The 18,371-nt window shown below is 36.4% G+C and overlaps 4 protein-coding genes across 6 annotated transcripts in view; all 4 read left to right on the top strand.

The window, feature by feature from the left end:
• The window catches only part of LOC139970035 (NLR family CARD domain-containing protein 4-like), a 545,770-nt gene that overhangs the window by 480,261 nt on the left and 47,138 nt on the right, over positions 1 to 18,371 (top strand). The gene's annotated exons all lie outside the window — the stretch shown is intronic.
• The window catches only part of LOC139970051 (NLR family CARD domain-containing protein 4-like), a 73,562-nt gene that overhangs the window by 8,053 nt on the left and 47,138 nt on the right, over positions 1 to 18,371 (top strand). The gene's annotated exons all lie outside the window — the stretch shown is intronic.
• Positions 5,100 to 11,743, top strand: LOC139970076 (uncharacterized). The gene is made up of 5 exons (XM_071975711.1): positions 5,100 to 5,480; positions 8,469 to 8,698; positions 9,339 to 9,447; positions 10,101 to 10,268; positions 11,291 to 11,743. Exons 1-5 carry the CDS (start codon positions 5,470 to 5,472, stop codon positions 11,394 to 11,396), a joined length of 624 nt encoding a protein of 207 aa, XP_071831812.1. The 5' UTR covers positions 5,100 to 5,469; the 3' UTR covers positions 11,397 to 11,743.
• Positions 11,811 to 15,609, top strand: LOC139969335 (uncharacterized). The gene is made up of 3 exons (XM_071974211.1): positions 11,811 to 12,159; positions 12,686 to 12,768; positions 13,612 to 15,609. Exons 1-3 carry the CDS (start codon positions 12,027 to 12,029, stop codon positions 13,804 to 13,806), a joined length of 411 nt encoding a protein of 136 aa, XP_071830312.1. The 5' UTR covers positions 11,811 to 12,026; the 3' UTR covers positions 13,807 to 15,609.

Genomic DNA, 18,371 nt, shown 5'->3' on the forward strand with positions numbered 1-18,371 from the left:
CTCAATTGAATATCAACAACTTACTAAATTTCACCTTCACTGCGCACTACAATGACAAGTAGCGGAAGCGAAGTTTGCCCTTCCCTGCCCCGATCGCCAATAATGGTCATTACGCTACTGCAAAGAATTGAAGTTAAACTACTACTTCGCGTTCTCAAAGTAAATCGCTGAAGCTGCATAAAGAACTACCATACTACAGTATATTACAGCGGTAATGACAGAACACGTAATCGCGCGTAACGCGATATATTTTCAAATATTGATTTGACAACACTTAATAGAAAACTATATCGTCTCTGCTGAAAGCAACCTGATTTCGTTCAGTTCGCCTCCATTTTTAGTTCTGATGACGTCACATTGAGTCATATCTAGGTTATGACGTTATAGGTACGTCAATGTGTATTTCAATGTGTACAGTGTACAATCCTCCAACGTCTTGTCTAATTTCAACATTCATGGGTGGACAAATTAATTCAATCCCCCCCCCCCCCCCCCCCCAACGCTATTAACCGATACAGAATGGTTACACTGGATTGTTAGGATAATACTGCTTAAAGTTTCTATGTTTGTTTTGATATTTGACAGACTCAAGTGTTGCGAACATTGTTTCATTAATCAGGTATTACTACAAATTAACAGTAGACAGTGATTATTTCACCAGTATACAGGCGTAGGAGATAACGCTACAAACACAACCAGCAGCTTTAAGCTGAAATCGATCATGCTCTGATCAGGAGCGTCACTCCGAATTGGGTGGGTGGGGGGGGGTGGGGCTTAAATAAGGGAACATGAATAAACCAAAGGAGACGGCGAGCGGTCATTTAAAAAAAGGACCATTATGTCACTATCTGAGCGGAGCGCCACCGTCGGTTGGGGCATAGCGTACCAATACAAGTTCTGGCATATGATGGGTAGCCATAGCCAATACATGGTGAGGGGAAATCATATAGCAAATTAGGTGAATGTTAGGAAAGATAGAACAAAGACAGTCTTTAACGATCACCCCCTCCATCTCCCAAACACATTCAATCTCCCCAATCCCCTCCATCTCCCCAATCCCCACCATCTCCCCCATCTATACCCCACCCTCTCCATATCTCCAACCCTCTCAATCTCCTCAACCACCTCTATCTCCCCAACCCCCTCCATTTCCCTCAAACTCCTCCATACCCTACCCTCTCCATCTCCAAAACCCCCTCCATTAACCTTAAACCCCCTTCATCCTCCACCCCCTCCATCCTTCCCCCTCCATCCCCCACCTTTCCGAAACCCCCTCCATCTCCCTTAAACTCCTCCATCCCCCACCCCCACCTCCCCAATCCTCTCCATCTCCCCAACCCCCTCCCTCTCCCTCAAACCCCCCACCTCTCCCACCCTGTCCACTCCTCTAACAGTTTATAATAGTATACATAAAGTATAATTATACAAGTATAAATGAACAACAGAAAACTGGCTGGGAATGATAAACAAAGAAAAATAGGATTTAATTTTAAACAGTAAACAAAATAACCAGCATCTCATGAACAATCATCAACCATTTACATAAACATGAGAGGGTATTAATACATCATTAGCCTTAACTAACCGTCATTGGAATTCATTGTATTTTAATTAATTAGGTGTTACATTACCTTTCAAGTTAATGTTCGGTGTATAAAGGCGAACATGAATTATGAATGGTTGGCCTACATTGTGGACAGAAGTGAAGTATAAGTCCCCTGTCCTACCGTATACACCATACAAAGTTATATAGCACAACCACCATTCTTTCTATTTATTACAAGGACCAACATTGTACTACGGCAGTATTGGTAGAATAATAAATATAACCATACAGTATAGTAATGCAGAAACATGAGGGTGAAATGTGACCAGAAAAGAACCGAATAAACAGATACATAGAATATGATAATAATATAGATGTAGGGTTAACGGAAATCAACAGCTAAGATTCAACATACAAGGCTTCTATTAAGTTCGTAAAGTGATGCCGGTACGATGTATGGCAAGCATCAGAGAGCTTCAGTTACAATAATATTTCAGGCACGTTTCACAAGAGTAATATTGTGGATTGGACAACAACTGAACAGGTTCTGCTACCCCTCTCTCTTTCTCCACACTGAAAACATGACATAAATTAATGTAAAACCATGGCACAACAATATTGTTGACTGACCAAAGCTTACTTTAAGTTTATGGACAGCAATTAGAATCCTTAGATAGACGTACGGCAACATCTCTTTATTTATGTATTAGAAATGGTAGCAAAGTTACAGATATGGGTATCAGATGACTGTCAAATTGCTGGCTACCCTAAACAATGAACTCACTATATGTATAACACAGTTCTATGTAACTGATTGATCTCAACAAGAGTATTTCATTTTAGAAATATGAAATTCATCAGTTTAGTCCTGGGTACCCAACAAACTGTGACTTTCTATGTACCTGCATGGAACCTCAACATGCCGATAATAATAAGTTCTGGTTGATTTGTTACAGCTTGCCAGAAAATCTTGGGAGTAACCCACAGGTGGCAATGCACATATAACTTCAAAGACTTGATACTTCATAGTTTCTCAATTTCAAACACATCCCTGATCAGACCAAGGTACACACTACAAAAACTTAGCTTACCTGGCATGTGGGCAATTTTCATTTTCTACAGAAGTTGAATTTTTCTGATGCATTGTTAATTTAGGCATCCATCAGTAGCTGTCTCCACTTTAGAGAAATTTTCAATCCACCACTGCATGAAACAGAATGATGAAGAAGTATGCCAAATATTAAATTATGTAGAAATGTCTTAACCTTGGCAAATCTTAGGTTTATATCAAAAGTAAATAATCTCATGTAGGTACTCCTATCACTGGAAGGAGTTTACAGGCTACACTCTAAAAAATAAACGGGTAGTTCTACACTGTTGTCAGGTATTTTAACACATGGATTGTTATTAAACACTGGAAAAGTGTATAATAAACATCCACAATGTAGTTATACCATCACAAAGTGTAAACATAACCATTGCCTTGGCCATTACCCGATTAACGTGTACATATACCCCGAGGTAAAGCCGGTTTGTGTATTTCTGATCTTTGTGGGTAAATTTACATACTGTGCGTGTAATAAGACACAATGATTTATGTACATTTACACATTTACAGTGCTTATTTTACACTCACTTTTCAAAAAAGTACCCTTTTTAACCAATAGGGTAATTTTACCCACATAACATGTACTTTGCACGAATAATGTATACCTTAGTAACAAGGTGTAAAATAACCCTTCTTAGTATGTTGTTTTAAATCAAAAAGGGTATAACACCAACAACACTTATTTTGAAGTATCGTAAGAGGGTAGAATCACACAAGATAAGAGCTATTTATACACTTCATGTGGTTGTATTTGTTCTATACACTTGTGATTAGTTTAAAATGCCACCCTGGGGGAATTATCACCCAGTATTTATGTACTGAAGTATAAATTTACTCGTTCATGGGTTAATATATATCACTACCAGTATTTTCGGGTCTTAGCCCGTCATTATTTGTATGCACCCTATAGTACCCTACATGTACATTTTGGAACACAGAGCTGCCCCGGCGACTATAGGCCCAATTTCTAAAGTCCCAACAACCAATGCAAATTACTGTCAAAAGGAATTGGGGCGACAATAGGCCAGCTGTTTAGCTTGACATTTATTTATTAATAGCCTATATCGTGTTATAAATATACGGCAAACTGTACAGATATATGGAGTATCCCCGAATTTCCCCGTGGATATGTCTGCATGGTTATTAGTAAAATAATAACTGTTTCTTATGTGGGGGTGAGAGGATATGAATGGAGTCGTAGGATAGGCCTATATGAAGTTTCGTGAAAGTTTAATAAGGCAAGACTAACTAATACAGTCAAAATAGCAAATGATCCTGAGGTAATGAACAGATAAGGAGCGGCGCCCAACCTATAAATACCAACACCTGATTAAGGGGTGCAGACAATTATCTATAAGATCTACATAGGTCTAACCATGGGCGCGTATGAGACGGGGTGAAGGTTTGCAACCCATCGATCAGAAGGTACCCTTTTCTTCAGACCAGCCGCTCTTTTTCGAGCATGCTAGCTTGTGTTGCGTCAGACCAACCCCCCCCCCCCCCCTCAACGAAGGTAGTCCCGTACGCTTATGTACATAACAAAACAACGGAAAGTATATAAGCTACTGCGATCATTTTCTCGAAACACTGAATCCCTCCCCTTCTGGATTGGCCCATGAAGACGGTTTGACTCACAATCAGTGGCGTAGGAAGGTACTTTTGAGTGGGGGGCTGAAGACTGATGGCCGGCCTGGGGGAGGGGTTTAAGGGGAGGGGGTGTCCCCCTCCCCTTTGGAATTTTTTGCATTTCCAGGTGGCCTCAGATGCAATTTGGTGCAATATAGCACACTTCAACACCCACTCCATTTTGTAAACTTAATTTTGTATTTTCAACTGGCCCTAGATGCAATTTGGTGCTCCAAATGAGATTTTTTTCTCATTTGGAAGTGAAAAAGGGGTTTTCTGACCTGCGAACCGGGGGGGCGGAATGATACTTCCGCCCCTCCACATTTTTCACTGGGGGGGGGGGCTGGCGCCCCCCCCCCCCCAGCCCCCCGGTTCCTACGCCCTTGCTCACAATTCAAACTGATAGAGCCTAAACGTGAGTATTTCTCGAGACACTTGTTTACAAAATATTCTTAGAAGTACAGCTTGAGCTAGCTGGAACAATATTTTTGTCATGATTGTGTACGTTTAAGTGTTTTGTGCTTTTTCGCACGGCCAGCATACATTTATCCCCACAACGGATGATAACAATGCCTGGCCCTTAAACGTCGACCATAGCTGAAACATTTTTTTCATTGTGACTTCTATAGAATTTTCTACAATGATGTACTCATTCGTACTAGAAATAAAAGTTACGTTTGCAGCCAGGCCACGCCGAGAGAATAATGGCAGACTATACGTCTCAGAAGTGTTCTTACTTCTCATTGGTTAAAAACAAATTTCCTAAAACACTACTTTACATTAATTCACTGAATACAGCCTTTCAAGAATGTAGATGTGGTAATAAATATTGGTAAAAATGTAAAAGATTCAAAGTTGGTATTCCAGAAAATGGGTGCATATCTGAAAAATTAGAAAGAACCCCACATAATATCAAATGAAAGATTCAAACTTTAAGCCAATGACAAGTTTTCTTTCACAAAGGGTGGTTCGTTCGCGCTTGGCGCTTGGCGCTAACACAATGCCTTAGACCTACGTACGTACAGTACAGTATACAGTATACTGTCATCACTGCACTGCTTGGCGACCAGTCCTAGTATTTCATAGTTTGTTCCCGCAGAAGCGCTTCGCCGTCACATTTGACGAGACTTGACACGACTGGACTTCACCTTCAACGGCCGCTTGTATTTTTATATGAATCTAAAGCAACATGTCACAAGTGTAAGTTGACGTTAAGCCCTTGAAAGAGTTGTTTGATTTATAAAAGTACAGATTAAATAACTGTTATGCCTAGGCTTTACTAGCCTAACTGTTCTGCTACTTATTCGCCTATATAAGATTAGAAGACTTTATAACTAAGCCTAGGCTATGTCTTACAAGTAACAGCCACTAGTACAATGCAGGGCCTACACTGTGGCCTACCATTGTATCAAAGTTTATAAGCCTAGCTAGCGCAGGCCAAGACTGAACTATTAAAACTGAGTGTGCATTAATGCTGTGAGGTTTGTCCAGTACTTATGCCAAGCCATCCTAATAAAGCCTAGCCAAGGTTTTGTTAGATTAGGCCTTACGGCATCCTTGCAGATGCAAAGTTGTTCAATATGTAACACTTTCAGGACCATTACTTTCAAAAAGTTGTTACATCACATAAGATTCTCACATAGTATTGAACCCAACTTCTCCATAAGATGTGGAATAGATGGTTGTGAAAGAAAATATCGGGTGTTCAGCACGTTTTATTCCAATCTGCGGAAATTTCATAAAAGAGTGTTCGATGTTAACATAAGGCATGACAGTAACTCTGGTGGGCATGAGGATACTGAAGTAGGCACAAGTCTAGTGACGGAAAACATTGGTTTAGAAGTTGATGATGTGACTCATAATTCGCATAAAAATAGTCTTGCAGAATCAACTGGAATAAGTGCTATCGATGCTGCTGCTCTGGGTGATGGATCACACATCAGAGAAATCGGTGAAAGATCCACGGAAAGAGACTTTGCTCTTTTCATCTTAGGCATGAAAGAGAAGCATAAACTACCACTTACTGTTACAAATAGCATAATATTAGAGCTATCTGAACTCATCTATAACAGTTCAAGGGATGATAGCACAGAGATCAAAGAAAAACTTTCAGCTTCTGGTTTCACAGTGGCTAAAAATCCTGATATCTTTAACTTTATCGATGAAAAGTTTGAAAAGAAAAATAACATCTTTGAAAAGTTGGCCTCAGACTATAAACAGACAGCTTTTTATAAGGAGCATTTTGGTTTAGTTGAGCCAGTTGAACATGTGCTAGGTTCCACCTGTGGGAAAGATGATACATTCATTTATGTACCATTGCTTGATACTCTAAAAAGTCTTTTAAGTCATGATGATATTTTAGCAGAAGTTCTGAAGTCCCGTTCTAGACATGGGGACAAGCGATATGAGGATTACTGTGATGGTGAAGCATTTCAAAATCATCCCCTATTCTCTTTGGAGCCACATGCACTCCAAGTTCATTTTTATTATGATGATTTTGGTGTGGTGAACCCACTTAGAAATAAAGCTAACAGCTACAAAGTTGCTGCATTTTATTTTGTTCTTGGAAATTTATCCCCAAAGTTTCGGTCAAAATTGTCATCAATTCAGCTTGTTTGCCTCTGCTGTACAAGATTAATAAAACAGTATGGCTTTGGGAAAGTGCTCAAACCGCTTCTTGAGGATGTTAAAGTCTTAGAAAGTAAGGGGGTGACAATAACAACTTTAAACCAGGAGGAGTTTACATTCAAGGGTTGCATTAGTTTGGTTTCCATGGATAACTTGGCAGCACATCAGTTAGGAGGCTTTCAGCAACATTTTCATGCTGGTAGAATATGTAGATTTTGCATGGCAAGTAGTAATGACATTCAAGATCATTTTGATTCATCCAGTTTAATCGAAAGAACAAGTGTTGGTCACAAACATCAGGTGCAGTTAGTTATGGAAAATCAAGGTCTTAGGCATGTTTATGGAGTAGCTTCTAAATCTGTTTTGTCAGATTTGCAATACTTTGATGTAATCAGTTGTCTACCACCTGATCCAGCTCATGATTTGCTCGAAGGACTTGTTCCAGAATTAATGACGAAGGTTGTGACAACATTTATTCAGGATGGCTTTTTCACTTTGGAATCTTTTAACAGTGCTTTGAAACTTTTTCCCTTTGGAAAAAGTGATCAGAAAAGCAAACCAACTTGCAATACCACTGCTAACCTGGGAAGTTTCAAAATCAAACAAACAGCATCTCAAACATGGTGCCTGATGAGATTATTGCCTTTAATCATAGGAAGCTCAATTCCAGAGGGAAATGAATACTGGGAACTATTTTTGTCACTTATGGATATTTGTGAAATTACATTTGCTCCCTCTATACCATGTGAAATGGTTGCATACTTGGAATATTTGGTGCATGGATTTCTGGTTGCTCTGAAAGAGCTCTTTCCTGAAGATAGAATTAAACCCAAAAGTCATTACTTATTGCATTACCCTCGTTCAATATTGAAATATGGACCTCTTGTTCACTGCTGGACAATGAGGTTTGAAGCTAAACATGCATATTTCAAAGAAATTGCCAATAGGCAGAAAAACAGGCGGAATTTGTGTAAGACATTGGCAAGGCGTCATCAATTACTTATGTGCTATTATGGAGCTGGTCAGAATTTTTTGGATGACAAAATGACATCCAACTCAGGAGGGGACATTCAAAAGTTACATCAGTTTTGTGATGGGATTCAGAGAGCTTTGAAAAGTCAATTTCCAAGCATTGAAGAAGTGCATACATTAGCTTTTGTTGAATTACACAGTTCATTGTATGCAAAAGGTTGTTGCATGGTTCTAGAGGCAAGAGAAAATAGGTTGCATGAATTTGGCAAAGTAGATGCAATCTTTATCAAAGGTGGTAAAGTGTATTTTGTTTTGATGGTTTTGCGCACTATTGGTTACAGTCAACATTTCCATAGCTATGTATTGTGTTTTCAACAAAAATGGGTCATATTTGCTTATGAAGATTTTGCTTGTCATTTACCCTTATCAATTTACACAAATCAAAATCAGAGAATGGTAACACTTAAGTACTTTGTTTAGAGAAACATTAATACTTAAAATAGAGCATCTCATTCCTTATCATTGTTACTTTGAACTTCAAAGGTTAGAAGAAACAACTTTTTAGTTTCTATATATTTGTGTCTTCAGTGAAGCACTTAAACGGTACCATGTAACTTATGGATCCAGAAAAAGGGTTTTCTTATGTAGTGCAAGTGATGTAGAACCAGAAATCAAATCTCAATTTGGGATAAAGAAATTTCGGCTTCAGGTCTTTGATAAAGACTTTGACGACTGGGTGGACATTGACGGTGATATAGAAGAAGAGCAGATGGAAGATAAAGCAGTTAAACTGAATGTGATTGGTGAAAGAGATGAAGGTAAGTATAAATGCTTCTTGTACACGATTGCAAAAAGATTGTTGTCCAGAAAAATTTGCCTATCAGCAGCATGTTTATTACCATTTCATGAAGGAGCCTTATTGGCATAATATGATGTGTGAACCCCATTTGGAACTTATTGGTACTTGGGTAGTTCCAAGGATAATATATGCACATAAAACATTCTTGTATGAATGTATGTACATTGTCATAACCTCTCCTCATGGCTTTCCCCCTACAGTAGTGGAAAGTTTTGGGATATTTGACAGGAGGAAGTCACTATAGTATTCATATTTGAAATTTCAGGGAAGCTTTAAGATAAGAAATTATCACAGTCTGAAGGTATTCTGCAAGGGACAAATTGGTATGCCAAAGTTGAATACTACTTCAAATTTTCATTGTAACAGTTTACAGTTTGCAATATCAATCAAAAAGCATTACTGTCTAATGAAAGTGCTAATCAATATCAAATTGGTTAGCAGTTGAAGATTTAATAGTAAGTAGCAAATTGCAATGCAAATCCAGTTATTTTGTTTCTTGTACTTATGAGCAACACATATTTAATCTTTACATCCTGGGGTTTTGCAAATTAGAAAAATAATTTATAATACATATTTTGGACACTCCTTTCCTTTGTCAGTTGCATGCCTCAGTGCCAGTTCATTTACAAGCTCTTCAAGTTCAGATGACACCATTATATTGGCTGGAAATGAAAGAGATGTACCTTTTACCAGTGATGTTTCAGACAGGTAAGACATGTAACATTTCATGTTTGAATTATTATCCTACCTTGACAGAAGCAAAAAAGAGCTTATTTAAGGGAATAAGCAGTTGCCCCAAACTAATTTGCAATATCAGCTAAACCTTGCAAATTTCTGGTGCTGACCTTACAATTATATTTTATGGCATTTTAGAACATAAATATTGCATATAAAAGACAAATCTAAGAGTTATGGTGCATGAATTCAACAATTCAGTAACAAAAACATTGTCACATGAGTAGGAAGAGCCATAATAGAAATATTATACTACAGTATACTAATTCAAATCAGGGTGACTGCATTTTCTCTTTAAGCTATCACTACAATATATTAGGGTATGGGGGGTGGGGGGTTGGTGGAACTTGGTTGGTTAACAGTAAGTCCCACACATTCCCTAAAGAAGTTCAGTACAAGGCCCCTTATTTGAAGAGGCCATTTAATATGAAGTCACATTTTGCTAAGTACTGACATGCATGTTCAACAACTTACAGCTGAAGTAGTGAAAATCAAGCTGTTCAACCTGTGTCAAAGTATAATCTGTATTGTTCATGTAAAATTTGTTTAGGGTCACTTTATTGAAAGTGCTAATTCTATACATTTTGCTAATAAAGTTTTGTTTACCCTTTTTGCATGCTTGATAGTTTTCATGAAGAAGAAAAGTTCTTGCCATGGCCAAACAAGTTTGAGCTGCATCAAGATGATGTTAGGAGAGACATCTTGGTAGAACTATTAAAAGGGGGACCTGTCAGCAACAGAATTAAATCTGCTGTAATCCAAGCTACATTTGACAAAATGTGTTTGTTTACTGTGTAAGTACCTTTCCCTATTTGAATATTAATATTTTGTCTTTTCAATCACTAATGCTAAACCAGTGTAAATTTTTGCCTTCAAATGTCATACGCATGCATAATGCACAAGTCTTTGGAATCTTGACTTTTCAACATCTCAGAATTACTAGCTTTGAAATATGTCAATGTGTAAGTATGCCATCTTTGAAATTGTGGTGTTATTTAACCTGGAACAATAACACCTTTGGAAGCCTGTATTTTCGCATTTGATTTTTTGCATATAAAGACGTCATGTGTCAATAACCTACAGATTTTAATATTGTGGAACCTTGGAATGATGTGGTTACAACTTTGTTAAAGTTCTGTTGATATTTTAACTTCAGATGGGGATATCCACATTACCAAAACAAACAAGCTCAGACAGCGACCTCAAATATAAAATCATAGCCTTTTAGCTGACTCAGCCTGTCTGGGGGGAATGGGGGTGCTAGGTAAGGTACTTAGTACAAGCAGGACTTGATGGTTAGTGGGTAAATGGGTGAACTTTTCACTGTTATTATTAAGTTGCAAAATAAGTTGTTGATATTATTTTAAAAATGTAATTTTTGGTGTTTGTGTGTGTAAGGTTTATTTCAATCCCAGATCAACATCAGACTAAAACAAGGAATTAAGAATTACATAGTAAAAACAAAACAATTTAGACAATATATCTTCAAGAATGATACAAGAGACCACTATAGAGATGGTCCGCAGTATCCCGTAACATAAGAAATTTCTATTATGGGAGATCATTGGGCCTGTATGAGTCTCACCCAACCAAGCCCTGTCCTGCTGATATGAAGGTTAAAAACTGGAGCTTTTGGAGCCCCAGACAGTACCATCTTTTCCTTTCACTCCACATTTTAAAAAGGCTCCCCCAATATACTAAATCCCCCCCAAAAGAGTTGGTTAAGTGGGTAATTGCCCCCCCCCCCCTCCTAAATTTTACAGCTGGCACTAACCCTGTATGTGAATCAACTATAAAGTGATATTCTTTTTTGTAGGTATCCTACTACAGATCAATACAATACAGCAGCTAAAGCAGTCATAAAGTCCTTTCCAAACTTGGCAATCAAATTACCATTCTGTGAGCCTTATGTAAGTATATGATTAAGCTCTTCATTTATTATCTAGAAGGTGGGCGTATATGTACATATAAAAAGCACCTGACTAGATTGTGTAATTTCGACTACTTTGTACAAAACTACCACTACTAATGGTATCAGTCAAATTGGTGCTTTTCAGGTAGACAGGAGACTATTTTCACTGTATTTGCTTAATTGTCAAAAGCCATTTTTATATCCAGTAGCTGGTGCTAGTGAAGAACTATGTACAGCTGGATCTTTTTAATAAAGACATCAAATGATGGGGCATTCAAAACTAGATTGTTTCTCCTGCCATTTCAAGGGCAAAATCTTACATCCACTATAGATTAATTTTGCTGTTGGTTTGTAAAAGTACTTTTCGGTTTGAGGGAACTTAACTGGGTGGATGCAAGGGTTGAATGTATTTGAATGTTTAGAATTTCTACTAAAATAGAGGTTTGACTGAAGAAAATCATGAATAACTGCCAAAACAAGATTCTTTTACTGACTTAATGATCTAACACGAATACTTGGCTGAAAGTTCCTGTTTGAAAGTTATTTATTAATACAATGTCATTATCATCCTTTTTATTACCTTAATTCATAGATCATAGAAGATTTTTCAGCCATCATCAGTTGGGATGCAGTGTCGGAGATGTTCTACAAAAATCTTGATGACATTGCAGCAAAGATCATCACCTACAACACAAATCACTCAAAGGGCACTCTTCGATTCCTTGTTGAATACAACAACTTTATTCAGCAATTGACAGAAAAAGACAAAAGGGGTAAGTTAACATCTCAGAGTGCTGAGTTAATTACCAAAAATAATAAAAAAGTTTACTATTATGTAGACTAGGAGATATGTCTTAACAGTTTCAGTTGAGACAAGCATTTTGTCAGCTTCTTAAAATATAAATTAGTTAAACTGATGGCAGATGTTTGAAAACTTTAAAAAAAATCCAAGGTCTTTCAAGATAATGAAGAAAAATGTGGCCAATCCTGTTTCATATATACAGGATAATCTGAGCAAGGAGACAAGTTGTGACCATATGAGGCAAAGTAGCAACAGTGTCGTCATTGGATGAATTAGATGGTTTACTGAATCCTGCAATAAAACATTAATTAAGGAACACTTCAATGTAGTTATTTTTAAGAGTGCAGAGATAAAACTGCATTGATACACTACATCAACTTACTAAATCATTATGTTATTTTCAGGAAATCAGCATGAAATTGTTTACTGTTGTGTTACATTTTACATTCATTTACACTGAATGAAGACAATAACTTCAGTGTTTATTTCTGCTACAGATGCTACATGGACCGCAGCTCTCTGGATACTACCTGGCTTCCTGAAAGAAGATCGCTTTCTGTTTATAAACAGTGATGATGATGTAAGCTTCCCATTTTAATAACCCTTTCATTAGTTGGTGTATTATTTGTAAACTTGCAAAAGATGTAAAGAGTAATATGTCGATAACCCTTCTAAGGCCAAAGAAATCTATGCAATGCTGATCGGGGTGTGTGTGAGGCCTCGGTTTGTAAACACTATACCTCAAGAAGTGAAAGATGGTTTGCACTTCAAGAGTAATATGTAGATAGCCCTGGTGAGCAGATGATCCCTATTTTTTCTTTGAATTAAAAGATAACACAAGGTAACCCTTGGTGAGTAGGTGGTTCTTCCTGTTTTTGATTGTGGTCAGAGGTCATTTGAGGTCAACAAACATGAAAACCTGAACCCTTTAATTACCACCACATATCATGAATTGAATTTAGGTAGCATTTGGTAAGTAGCAAATCCCGAATGTTTTGTATGGAGGTCACAGTTCACTTGTCTTCAATTAGAGCCAAGTCTTAATAAAGTTGATCGCTGAAGAAATGATAGTTGGTTTCAAATTCAATCTTCTTATATAGGCACCTATTATTCGATACTCTAAGGCCAATGGCACTTCTGGTGATATCAGGTCAGCACGGTGGAAGTTGGAAAATATGCCATCTAATGTTGCTTCATAATGGCAAGGAATCACTAAGTTATTTGACATTCTGGTTTATATATACCCTGAGTTATAGAAACATTCGCAATATTCATTTATAGCTAGAAATGATGCTTATTCAAATCAGCTCCCAAGTAATATTATCAAATGCAAGTTTAGTGTATGTGATTCTGAAGAAGCTGGATTACCTTTGAAAATGTGTTATCAGGAATAAATCATCCTATTTATTTCATTGTTTGATAGGTTAGCTCGGATGTTGAAATCAGCACACCGGTCATAACATACACTGGGGATCCGCTGGACCCATCAAACATAACAATCATTGCAGAAAACGAAAAATGCAGTACTGCAGCATCTTTCCCTGAGGCAGTTCTAATCCTGCTGGCAACATATTATGTTTTCAACATACAGTATAACGGCAAAGTAAAGGAACACTGACATTTCTGCAAAATGTTCTGCTGCAATGCAAAGACAAGGGGAAATTGCCTCAAAAGATCATTTCATTAATTGCAAAACTTCAAGCATGATTTATTTCATTTTGTGACTTTTCTTCAAGTTCTATTGTTTTTCTGTTATTTGTTGACCCAGAATTATTGTTAGTTATGTTTTTCAGATTGTTTGCTGGATTTGCATAGTGTTGTTTTCAGGGATTTAGTTTGTTAGCACAATTTTACAAGACAAATAATGTGTAAAATGATAATTTGGGTAATTCTTAATACACTTAAATGATATATAATACTAAACATTACAATATTGGTGAAACAGTGAGATCAGGGGCAACTACAAGTTTGAAGTGCTGTGACATGCCTTGTTATGACGAAGAGCAAAGTTGGGGGCGAAAATTTAGTTGGAACACTAATGCAACTTTATAAAAGGTGTCATATAGTAAAGTCAATAATAAGCTGTTAATACAATTAGAACTGGGTGTAATAAGAAGGCCAAACAGCAATTAGTTGATATTAAGCAAATTATCTAAGCCAGTAAATTTTTTATACATTCAAACCAAGATTGATGAGCATTAAGAATAGCAAATTGTGTACAGTAATATTTTGTGATAAATTGTGGGGTCTACAATAAACATAGAGGGGTATAGTGATTAAGGTTTAACGTTCAGCCTAGTTGAAGCAAGCTTAGTGTAGACTAATTGTATGCTAGTCTTCCTCAGTTAGCCTCGGTTACACTCAACACAGATGGTTAATGGTGATCATTCACAATCATAGGCCTAAACTTAAGCATCACCGTATCTTTGCTCGATTTGATTTTGTTTTTGTCAATTTATACCAAGACCAGGAAGTTGTTATCGATAATCTTTGTAATGCTTGATGCACATATAAATAAAATCATGGAGACAATTGCTGGAACAATTAGATCAGTGACAAGAAAGTTCCATATATTGTGGCTTGTTCTGTCACAACAAAATTTGGTTGGTGGGGTGGGGGTGGTGCACATAAACATGCACCACTCTAATGCAACTTTTTGAGTGTACTGTTGTATTCAAGATAAATCAACATGAAATGTTAAAGCACTAAGAACTGTATAATTAATCATACATTAGAGTTAAGGTATGTTTTAGAGTTATTAATTTACAACTTAGTAACATACAGGTCTTATCATGTAAACCATTATTGTGTTGATGCAACATTCATGGTCAGTGAGAACTGATGGGTTTGATCATAAACAAAAGCATGTTGATGTACCTGCATTGATTTGCAAAGTTAGTTGTTTACATACAAATTGTTTTTATTAGTAAGTTATTATTGTTTATCCCAATATTCTCCAAGTTTCTCAATTTTTTGCTGAGCCATTTTATAAAAGTGGGAGTTATGGTCTTTTTTACCAATGTTATGCCAAAGTAATGCACTTTTTGAGTGATACCAGATTTTTAAGGTGACAGTGATACAGCATAATCATAACAGACAACCTGAAAGTAATATTTGTGGTCAATAGAGATTTATGTTAATGTTAAAAGATTGGCACACCTTAATTTTACAAATGTATTCATCGATGTAAATGAAAATTGTTACATGGTTTAATACCTGACATGCCTAGTAATGGGTTGTGGCAGTTTCTAATTGTTGAGAAAATGTGATTATACATTAGTAAATGTAACATTTTTTAGTCAAGGTTTTACTAGTATACACATATGTTACCAACTTTAAGTGTTGCTTCACCATATTGTACATTATGCATGAATATTCCTAGATTGATATAAACATGCTATTGCATTGATTATTCATATCACGTTTATGCAGTGTAGTATTCATGTTTGAAGTTTCTAGTTTTCTCCTAATTTAACATTCTTACCCATTATATTAATTCAAGAATCTGCACAATTAAATTGCATTGTGTTATGTAGCCCAATGAAGGTATGCTGTGTTGGCCAAATATGGTCATCTTTGCTTAAAATTCTGAACTGTTTTTATTACCACTCTTGAGGAAATTTTTCTCACTGAGACATTCAGTCATCTTGTGTGCTCAATGTAGAATGTCTGTGAACCATTGGAGGGTAGTGACCTCCAGGAAAGTATTCTTTGAAAACATCTAGCGATTATAGCATGCTATAATTTTGGGCCAATACAGAATACCTTTAATATAATTGTAAATTATGTGCAGCAGCATCAAAGAGGTAGTTGTACATCTTAAGCATAATAGTACCAAAAGATCTAATGGAATAATCCCACACATCAACACAACTAAGTCATAAATTTACACCTATATTGTTTAAAAGTAACCAAATAGTGGGTAAATGTGAGTCTTGCTTAGCAACTCAAATAATGGTAAATTGACACCTAAATTGTGTCAAAGTAACCAAATAGTGGGTAAATGTAAATCCTGCATAGCAACACAAATATGGGCAAATTCACACCTAAGTTGTGTTAAAGTAACCAAATAGTGGGTAAATGTAAATCCTGCATAGCAACACAAATATGGGTAAATCGACACCTAAATTGTGTTAAAGTAACCAAATAGTGGGTAAATGTAAATCCTGCATAGCAACACAAATATGGGTAAATTCACACCTAAATTGTGTTAAAGTAACCAAATAGTGGGTAAATGTAAATCCTGCATAGCAACACAAATATGGGTAAATTCACACCTAAATTGTGTTAAAGTAACCAAATAGTGGGTAAATGTAAATCCTGCATAGCAACACAATAAAGGGTAAACTTACAAATAAATTGTGTAAAAGTAACCAAAAAGTGGGTAAATGTAAATCCTGCATAGCAACACAATAATGGGTAAATTCACACCTAAATTGTGTAAAAGAAACCAAATAGTGGGTAAATGTAAATCCTGCATAGCGACACAATAAAGGGTAAATGCACATCTAAATGTGGTTATAAATACCCATACTTTGTGTCCACATGCAGGATTTACATTTACCCTATTTTGGGGTAAATAAACCCTTTTAGTTTTTACAGTGTACCTTCAAGAAAATAAACCTATTAAAATAGCATACTTTAGTTTTAGGATATTAAAGTTTGGAGATATTTCTATGGTAACTTCTGGTCCAATGAAAGCCTTATTATGTTATGTGTACTATAGGTTTGGTCAAGTTTAACTACTTGTGACATTTCATTCCTTAGTTTGTAAGCGAGATATATACCAATAAGGATAGTCCTCATCATATATAAACCAGACTTTAGAAGTGTTATAACTTGTTTTGGGTGAGGGTCTTGTTCTTTTTTTTTTAAATGACTATTAATTGTAAGGGGACGTGCACAATGAACTAAATTGATTGTTTAAGAGCCTTTCATAGATTTTACTCTCTATATGTTGTGGAAGTTAGGCTGACAATAAAGAGGAGTCTGGCTGCGTTATTAAGACCGAGTACTACGCTTACCTGCCACCCAACACTATGACACACTGACAAATTGAAAGTGATCAGGTCATCTGAATATTTTGTTTCTTAATTTATGATGGCTACACAAAACATCAAATAGACCCAGTATAATAAACACATACACCTCTTTGTGTAGTTTTACACATTGGTAGGCAATACAATGCATGGCATGCAGTACCTACTATATGGTGTATGTATGTCATAATATGTCATGGAGTAAAAATATCCAATTAAAAACTTGCATTCTCATAGAGGAGGGGGAGGGGTGGGTGGGGTAAGAATCAGGTGTTGGGCCATGCAATCATTACCCTGCTGATGTAAACTGTACGCATGTCTTTCAAGAGCTGTAATCCGGATATGAAACTGGTAAATCCCTAAACAGGCTGATCTCAGTACTGAATAATTCCAGTTTACCTGGTGATGAGAAAAACAAAATACATTTGGTCATCACTTATAATGTTATTATTCATGTAAATTGTCATAACCCGGTCTGCGAGTAGCTGTATTCTACCATGAAACATTGTCAAACACAGAACACAGCTACTATAAACATATGGTATGCTACTGTAGTTTCAAAATAAATCACTCAGTTATAATTATAATAACAATGTAAAGAAACTAATGCAACTAGAATACAAATCTATAGACTATACAAGATGAGTTCAAGGTCTCATATTGCTTCCCAGAGTGTTTATACAGCTCACCTAATACCAAACTAATTGAAATATAAAGAAACATTAATTTGAAATTGAGACAAGCATTGAATCTTCAATACAAACTTTAAGAAATACCACTAGCAATCCAGTCTGGTTTATATTTAATTGAGAAACAAAAGTAATAACAATGCAACCCTGAAAACAGATGGAGCCTGAAGAAAACATGATGACCGTTTCGGTCACATAATTTAGGAACCATTGGTTCACTGTACTGTCTATAGGTTGATGAATTTGTAGGATTTCTGAAATTATGACATTGTACTATAATTGATTGAGTTAAAGTACATATTTTTCTATCTGCAGACTTTAACATATACTGTTATTTCATAACATGTTGTTCGGTGCAGTCCTGCTGTGAAGGGTGAGGGTTGGGTGGAAGCTACAGTTGTACGTCAGCTAAGTGCCCTGTGAAATATGTGATAAAGAGTGATATAATTTTAACT

This window comes from Apostichopus japonicus, chromosome 7 (assembly GCF_037975245.1).
Source record: "Apostichopus japonicus isolate 1M-3 chromosome 7, ASM3797524v1, whole genome shotgun sequence".
Classification (NCBI taxonomy): domain Eukaryota; kingdom Metazoa; phylum Echinodermata; class Holothuroidea; order Aspidochirotida; family Stichopodidae; genus Apostichopus; species Apostichopus japonicus.

Excerpts from the sequence above, each read along its gene's own strand:
- LOC139969335 (XM_071974211.1), top strand. The coding sequence starts at position 12,027 with ATGTTCTACAAAAATCTTGATGACATTGCAGCAAAGATCATCACCTAC. Across the intron at positions 12,160-12,685 it reads GACAGAAAAAGACAAAAGGG|ATGCTACATGGACCGCAGCT; the intron begins GTAAGTTAACAT and ends TTTCTGCTACAG. Across the intron at positions 12,769-13,611 it reads TTATAAACAGTGATGATGAT|GTTAGCTCGGATGTTGAAAT; the intron begins GTAAGCTTCCCA and ends ATTGTTTGATAG.
- LOC139970076 (XM_071975711.1), top strand. Across the intron at positions 8,699-9,338 it reads GATTGGTGAAAGAGATGAAG|TTGCATGCCTCAGTGCCAGT; the intron begins GTAAGTATAAAT and ends TTCCTTTGTCAG. Across the intron at positions 9,448-10,100 it reads ACCAGTGATGTTTCAGACAG|TTTTCATGAAGAAGAAAAGT; the intron begins GTAAGACATGTA and ends CATGCTTGATAG.